General features: G+C 41.9%; 1 protein-coding gene across 2 annotated transcripts in view; it reads left to right on the top strand.

Annotated features, from left to right (window-relative positions):
• fbxl15 (F-box and leucine-rich repeat protein 15) overlaps positions 1-7056 on the top strand; it is a 44802-nt gene extending 37746 nt beyond the window's left edge. The window contains exons 2-4 of one of the 2 annotated variants that reach the window (XM_084323342.1): positions 3019-3181; positions 3449-3951; positions 4448-7056. In XM_084323342.1, the coding sequence (XP_084179468.1) occupies positions 3019-3181; positions 3449-3951; positions 4448-4637 (856 nt within the window). In that variant the 3' untranslated portion in view covers positions 4638-7056. The remainder of the gene's footprint in view (positions 1-3018; positions 3182-3448; positions 3952-4447) is intronic. The other variant, XM_084323343.1, reaches the window with a different exon arrangement.
• Positions 7057-9001: the final 1945 nt, after the last annotated feature.

The raw sequence follows: 9001 nt of genomic DNA on the forward strand, positions 1-9001 counted from the left end.
GAAATTACTCAATAATCAACTAGGATGCAGTAAAAAACTTAAAACCAGATTCTCAAACATAAACATAAAAACGGACAACACGCTCATCACAGACAAGCTGGATGTAGCCAATTACTTAAACATTTTCTTCACAAACATAGCCACAACACTGGTAAACAAACTACCCTCCCACTCAGGGCTTTATGGGGTAGAACACATAGTAGCTTACTACAAAAACCTAGGGGTCCGCAAGGACGACTTCAAGCTGGAAATGGTAACAACAGATGAGGTACTCAATAAACTGAGCGCCCTCCAACCTAACAAGGCCACTGGCCATGACAACATCCCCTCCAAATTCCTCAGAGACTCAGCAGCCGCCATCACACCAATCATCACACACATAATAAACCTCTCCATAAAACAGGGACACGTCCCCAAGGACTTCAAAATTGCGAGGGTGACCCCTCTGCACAAAAAGGGCAGCAAATTAGACCCAGGCAACTACCGCCCTGTTTCTATTCTCACCTCCATCTCGAAAGTCATGGAAAAAATAGTCTACGAACAGGTCGAAAAGTACCTAGCGGAAAAAAATCTAATCTACGAATTCCAATCTGGCTTCAGAACATCCCACTCCACTGACACATGCCTTCTCTATTTGAATGACCACATCAAACAAGAGGTGGACGCAGGCAAATACTGCGGCATGGTCATGCTGGACCTACAAAAGGCCTTTGACACGGTCAATCACTCCATTCTGATTGACAAGCTAAAAGCAATTGGTTTTGATAGTCTATCAGTGAGCTGGATGCAATCCTACCTTGAGGGGAGGGAACAGATGGTGGAGGTAAACGGTACCCTATCCCCCCCCCTCACAGTGAGCTGTGGTGTTCCACAAGGAAGCATACTAGGACCGCTACTGTTCCTAATTTATGCAAATGACATGTCGTCAGCTTGTGACTGCAACTTGTTCCTGTTTGCGGACGACTCAGCCCTGCTGGTCTCTGACAAGAACAAGTTACAGGTTGAAAAAACCCTCAGCTCGGAACTAGGCAGAATCTGCATATGGCTCGCTGATAACAAACTATCATTACACATGGGCAAAACAGAGTCCATTCTCTTCGGTTCAAATAACAAACTCAGCAAGACCGACGGCTTCTCAGTTACAGTGGGTGACAATATTGTCACAAGGAAAGATGAAATTACCTACCTGGGTTCCATCCTAGAGGCTAATCTCTCCTGTGACAAAATGGCATCCAATGTAATAAAAAAAGTCAACCAACGAACTCGATTCTTGTACCGGATCTCCTCTCTGGTAAACAAGAACACCCTGAAGACTCTGGCAGGAGCACTCATTCAGGGGTACTACGACTATGCTTGCACCTCATGGTACCAAAGCACCTCAAAGGCGCTAAAAACAAAATTACAAACATCTCAAAACAAACTGGTCAGACTACTGCTTGACCTTACTCCTAGAACCCACCTCACCCCTGCCCACTTTGACAACCTAGGATGGCTTAGAGTAGACGACAGAGTACAACAACTTGCAATGGGCCTGGTCTACAAGATACACTACACGACCAAGGTACCCATGTACATGTCAAAATACTTCCCAAAGGTCAGTGAATACCACGATCACAACACCAGAGGGAGCTCCACAAATCATGTTAAACCCAGATTCGGCTCAAATAAGGGACTAAACACGTTTCGCAATTATGCCACATCAATGTGGAACGCCCTACCCAAAGCTGTAAAGGAATGTGGATCACTACCCACTTTCAAAACCTCTCTCAAGGGACACCTACGGGAGACTGCAATTCAACACTGGCCCCTGTAAATATCCTAACCCAACCCCCTCCAATGTACAGTAATTTACCTAGTATGGTTTTGTCAATAGTTCAATGTACAATTGTGTTTGTTTGTACAGTGTCTCCTCCCCCCCCCCCCCCTCAATGTACAGTGTTACTTGTTTATACAGTGTGCCCCCCGGCCCCCCCCCCCCCCCCCCCCCCAACCACCTCCAATGTAAATTACCCAGTATGGTTGTCAATATCCCAATGTACCCAACCCCCCCCACCCAACCTCCTCCAATGTACAGTTTCTACGTCAAATGTATATACTCCCTCTTCTTGACTCCTTCTGTATCACAAACAGTACTGTATTTGCAAATCTGGTATGTCATAAATGTATAGATGTAGCAGTACTGACTATCTGTATGTCATGTATGTCATATATGTCTATATGAATTGAAAATGGGGGACCCTGATGGAAACAAGACAAACGTCTTTCTCAGGTCTGCATCCCCTTAACAATTGTATGTATTGAGCCGTACTGTATTGTACCCATTCTGCAATCTGTTAAATAAAGTTTTCATTCATTCATTCATTCATTCATCCATACATGTCGAAATACTTCCCAAAGGTCAGTGAATTCCACGACCACAACACCAGAGGGAGTTCCACAAATCATGTTCAACCCAGATTCGGCTCAAACAAGGGACTAAACACGTTTCGCAATTATGCCACAACAATGTGGAACGCCCTTAGCCTTAAAATAATGTGAATCCCTACCCACCTTCAAAACCGCTCTCAAAGAGCACCTACGGGAGGCTGCCATTCGAAATTGGACCGGTAAATGTCCAAACCCCCCCCCCCCCACCCAACCCCCTCCAATGTACAGTTTCTTCCCCCTCAAATGTATATATTCTCTTTTAGAATCTCTGTCTCTTAAACAGTACTGTATATTTGTATATCTTGTATGTCATGAATGTCTGGATGTAACAGTACTGTCATAAATGTCATGATGAATTGAAAACGGGGGACCCTGATGTAAACAAGATGAAACGCCTTTTCTGGTCTGCATCCCCTTAACAAATTGTGTGTATTGAGCCGTACTGTATTGTACTATTCTGCAATCTGTTAATAAAGTTTTCAATCAATCAATGGTGACACCGGGTTACGTTACTGTCAATATTAACCATTACAGAATTTAGCTCTGAATCAAGAGATTGTCAATTGTTTTTTTTTTTTTTTTTTTTTTAAGCAGGTGTCATCTTTTGGACCTGCCTTGGGAAGACGTACTAGTTCCACATGTCTTCTGCCATTTGCCATTGACACAACTACTCAGGCTACAGAGAGTGAGCAAGCAATTCCATGACCTCATCCAGGTGTACCTTGCCGACTGCCGGACCTTTGACCTAACACAGGTATGTATGTGAATAGCTCAGTGGCTATGGGACTCCTCTAGCAGCATCAGGCCTAGTAGGTGAAGTGAAACAAGAGGGGGATAGGGAAACCTTTAATTGCGATGACTTTGTTCACTATACGTGTGTAAAGATCAACTTGTAGTAACTTTATCAACATGGACCACAAGAAGAATAGCTGTTAACTTGGGTAATCGTTAGTTTCATGGGGGATCTGAATAAACAATATTTGAAGGAGAGACAGTCATTTCTTTTTTCCTCTATTTACAGATTGGGCCTTGCATTCCCAAGGAGGCCTTTTGCTCTATGCTGAGGGACAACAAAGTTCTCCAGAACCTGTCACTTCAGAACTGCTCGGAATGGGTGACTGACAAGGAGCTGCTGCCAGTTATTGGCCAGAACCAGCACCTGCTGAGAGTGGACATGAAGGGATGCGTTCGGCTGACTCGCCACTCCCTGGTGGCGGTGTCCTTAAGCTGCACGCACCTGCAGCACCTGGGCCTGGCGCACTGCGAGTGGGTGGACAGCCTGTCCCTGCGCAGCCTGGCCGACCGCTGCGGTGGGTTACAGTCCATCGACCTCACTGCCTGCCGTCAGCTCAAGGACGAGGCCATCTGCTATCTGGCCAGGAAGTGTCTCAAACTGAGGTCTCTCTCTGTGGCGGTCAATGCCAACATCACGGATGAGTCTGTGGAGGAAGTGGCCAAGAACTGTAGGGGGCTGGAGCAGCTGGACCTGACGGGTTGCCTGCGGGTTAGGAACCAGTCCATAAGGTACCGCTGTGCGACGCGTCAGCGATATCACATAGGGATGAGTTTAAAAGACTAGCTGATTAATCGCAGAGTGGTGTACTATTCCACAATAAAGTACTACAAGTAATTTTGTTTTAATTTGAACCTACCTTCGCGGTTGGTAGAACAAAGCACTACTTTTCCATTGCAAAACATTTATGTTACCTGTATTATTTCACTTACCAGGAGGGAAAAGTATGTTTTCATATGTCTTGAGTAGTACAGAGGTTGAACGTTTTTGGCCTACAACATGAAAGCACTAGCAACTATTGAGTGAAATGTATAGCTAAGTTGAAATTAATCAAAATTCTCATCCCTAATATGACACGATATGGCAGTGAGTAATCCAACCCACAGGTCGTTCAGAGAACCACACTCTGTGCCTCCCTCCATACTTTGACATACACCACCATCATATGCATCCCCACCCCCTCTTACCGACCTGTCTGTAAGCGTTGTCTGCATGCTGTGCTTACAGGACTGTTGCAGAGTACTGTCCAAAGCTGCAGTCCCTGAAGGTGAACCACTGTCACAATGTGACGGAGTCCAGCCTGGGTCCTCTACGGAAGAGGAACGTGGAGATTGATGTCCAGCCACCTCAGCAGAGGGCGCTGGTGCTTCTACAGAACGTGGTGCCGTTTGCACCCTTTATCAATCTCCAAATATAACCAGAGAGCCAAAGGGCCATCTGTCCATCCAACAGGTTTAAACAGGTGGTGACAAATGTTAGCTTTTGAACGTTTCGGTAGAGCTTTTGCACACCTTTTACAAAGGCAAAAGGGCTCATAGGAGAAGACTTGAGGATCGGCGATTAAGAAACGCAAAGGTCCCGCAAATAGTTTTCTTCACTTGTAGTTAAAATATCTTTATTGGAGACAATGTTTTGGTACAAAGACCCAACTTATTATGGTGGCAATCAGATATGGGAATCTTTCATGAATCCAACCATACATGTACTACTAGTCTACTTGCTCATCACAGTTATAGATATAAACAGATCATACCAGTGATCAATTGTCTAATCAATATTTTTCCTCTGTTGCAGGCTTAGCTTTTAACCCATTTAAGACCAGATGCAATATTTGTGAGCCATCTATACACGTGAATGATGCGTTTTAACTTTTAACTGCATCTTGTGCATATATCCGTTATGGAAAGGAATGTAAAGACGAGCAGATGTGGGAATGTGTACAGTATGTGGGAAATGAAGAAAGGTCTGAAAAATAATGGTTCATGGTCATGATCCAACACAACCCCTGGTGTCTATTGGCTGAACTGGAGTGGGGCATAGGAATAACATACTATGTGAATTCTTAAAATGGACATTATGTATATTTAAAAAAGAAAATAAGTATACAACCTTTTTGAATCTGTGGAACATTTAACGTTTGTTAAAGGTGCTATAGATAACATTCAGCCACTAGATGTCGCAATAGAGCACCAACATCAGCATGTCATTTATCCAATCGGGTGCATTCCATGTGGGGAAAATGGGAACTAGGGAGGGGACACATGCACACGACATGTAAACAACAATTCAACATTCATTTTGGACCCGCAATTTTTTTTGAAAAGTAATACTTTCATCCCACATCTATCTAAAAGCTCTGTGGATGTATTTCAAAATAAATAATGTTTACTACACGTTATCTACTATAGCATCTTTTAGTTTTTTTCAGAAACTAGTTTGAATTTAAAGTATTTTAATTATTTTTGAAGTACCTCTTTCTTCCCTTGTATTGTCATTTTTGGTAGGTATAGCCTAAATGGATTATATCCTTTCCTGCTTGGCTACTCCACACCCAAGAGTAAAAAACAAAACGGATAGTGTATTGGGTAAGGAGTGTTCCTCGCTCTACAGCTAATTGATTAAGCAAAGCTAATTTATTGCTTGCGTCATCATCCTTGTGACATCACCAAGGGCAATGTTTCTGAGTAGCTTGTTAATCTGAAGACTTCGAACCCTGGTCAAATCGCATTTTTTCCCAACATTTCAGACTGCCGAGTCCATACAAAACATGTTGTCCATAATAATATGTCCCTGTTAAGTGTTCAAAAGTAGGTCAGTCTGCTACTGGCAGGCACTTTGCACTTGGCATTTGTCCTCTGATCAGATCACGAACCCTTCGTTCACCGGCACCACGTGACCAAGGGACTATTACTACGTGGTTCTACCTCATTACACTCACCCCACTAAACTCACTCCATACCACAGCGACCCCAGCTGGAGAGCTGGGCTCAATCATATTATCTGAGTTGAGAGGCACTATCATTATCACCGATGGTCACCTGCTACCGGCGGTAACTTTTTGCTCTGTATTATCACTACATGGTTTCAGCCTCGTTACACCAACACAGCTAGTTTAGTTGCTCTGAATGACCACGGTCAGTTATCCGTCATTGAGCCATAAACCTGTGCACTTTTCACTGTTCTGAGTTCAAAAAGATACTGCAACTGCACTATTTCCCCATCACTCTGTGTTGTGTCCTTTGGCATTTAAGAGTAAATCTAACCGAAGTACGACACAGTACATGCTATACTTTGTGTTTGTTGAAGAGTTGTTCTTAATGTAAGAAATGGCTACCTATGTTTCATTTAGAAACATCTTAAAATGTTTGAGTTTAATTAAACATTTTATTTTGCATGCATGTCCTGACCTATCCTGTGCTCCACCCTCCTTTCTTGACCCTCTCAATCATATTGTAAATGAGAGCTTGCTTTCATTCATCTTTTGAGATTAAATAAAGATTGAATAACTGTTGCTTTCCTTGGTCAAGCTGAGAGGCCGCCCTCTTGGGATAGGTCAATTTGATTAATACCTTTCTTTTCCTTTTTGTTTTTTTATTTTATTTTGTATTATTATTATTATTTGTATTGTGAATGGCTTGTTATCACCATTCACTTCCCTTTGCATTTGTAAGATGGGCTGTTTGAGATAGATCAATCTGAAAATATTAAAACTTCTTCAGAAATGTTCTACTGTTAATGTGTAACATTATTTTGTTTGGATTGTATTTACATGACCATGCATATAGACGCAACATCGTGTTAACCTTGTTAAACCATTAACCCTTTCACTACCACACTACAGAAGGTTAACCTTTCACTACTAGTGAAAGGGTTAACCTGTAGTGTGGTTGTGAAAGGGTTAACCCTTTGTCGTGTGGCAGTGAAAGGGTTATCCTTCTGTAGTGTCGCAGTGAAAGGGTTAACCTTTTGGTAGAGTGGTAGTGAAAGGGTTAAGTACAGAATGCACTGTATTACTCTGTTGTGTGTATTATACATTGTTGTCCATGGAAATATAAAGTAGACTTATTTGCAGAATAAAGTCAGGTCTGTGTTCTTGACTCTCCATTGTTGGTTACTAACGGTGACAGTAATTATTGCATTTTGTAATCAGATTACACAAATAAAGTAACTAATTCGGTAAACCAGTTATATTTGAATGAATTGATTAAAAACAAATGCTGTTTAGTTAGCCTATAGTTACTCTTGGATTACAGTTACTTTTCAGATTAATTAATATATTTAGAGATTAGAATTATGAAGTCGATTGTCTCAGCCTCCCTGGTGTTATTTAGTGTACATTGATGGTTATTTGGTGTACATTGATGGTTTCTCTGAAGGGCATGGCAGTAATACTTGAAGGTGATTGGTGACTTTCCTGGGAAATGTAGTCCATTTGTAAAAAACAAATTTTTTATTAATATACAATTATCATTTTTGGTAGCAGTTGTATTTGTTTATATCATAGTTGCTGTATGAAGAACAGTATTCCCTGGGGCACATTTTAAAAAGGACCACCACCTGAATTAAGAATTCCAATATTTCCATGGCCCAGGAAAGTCCCTTCAATATATGTGAACATGAGCTACTCTCTCATAAGCCTCAAACTTATGATGCCATCAGGTTAGGTATAAAGTCTGGAGATATTCCATACACAATTCATTGGAGACACTACATGGATTTTGTGGACACCACAGAATGATTGAGTTATACATTTTCTTTTAACCCATAATGAGTTATTCTGTTCTTAGTTTTGAAACAGGGTGCTGTTCTCCTGGGTGCTCTCTGTGTCAACTATAACATATTTCCCAGTACATTGTTGATAGAGCAGCTCCAGACTATCATTTCTGATATCACAAGTTATAGCACTCAGTTGTTTTGGATTAGGGAGGGAGTTGTTTTCATATTTTCGTATACATATTCAATTCATATTTTGGACTAGACTATATGAATAACGTGTATGGATTCTTAAATTGGGTGTATAGTTCCCAAGGTAGAATCTGAAATGCTGTCAAACGGTGGGAAAAAGAGCCCTGCTTGGTATTGTAGGCCTACTTGTTTAATTTTTTTGTTTTGGTTTGATGTATGGATTGGAGTTGAGAGGGGATAAGGAAGGGGTTGCTATTGCTGACCAAATCTATGGTATGGTATGTGTTGTGAAGGATCAGATTAAACCGAATATATATATTTATTTATGGATATATATTGAATAGTATTTGTATATCGTTTGATATCCCTTGTATATTCCTTGTACATATACACGGAATATTCCTTTATTCTACTACAGCCCATAATAGTTCATTCTCTTATTGGACAAAAGGACCAGGCGCCAGGGACCAGCCCCTGGCGTTCAAGTTCAAAGGTACCGACGAGACATGCCCTTACTAGCCCCGGCTCCGCGCAGGAATACGGCTACCGAAAGCAGAGTGGCACTATTTGTCCACCGTGCATATAAATATGGCGCAAGTAAATGTAGAATTCCTCTTATCTCTTAGTCCTTTACCCTTCTACCCAACTAAGTAACAGAACGTGAAGCCTCACCCCACGATACCGCGTGCGGTGTAGTATGGCCTGTTTGGCCTTAGAATAGCAGTGAGACCTCGTGCGAATTAATATCTGAATTGCCAGAGTTTGGCACCGTATTTCTATTAAGTAATAATAGTCTATTATGTATGGTGCATCGTGCGGTTAGAGTTCTAAAGTGAGCAGCACCCCCGTCGCTTCCTCGTGTTATCTAGAGTCTTA

The sequence above is a fragment of the Notolepis coatsorum genome (assembly GCF_963971535.1).
Source record: "Notolepis coatsorum genome assembly, chromosome: 10".
In the NCBI taxonomy this organism is placed as follows: Eukaryota; Metazoa; Chordata; class Actinopteri; order Aulopiformes; family Paralepididae; genus Notolepis; species Notolepis coatsorum.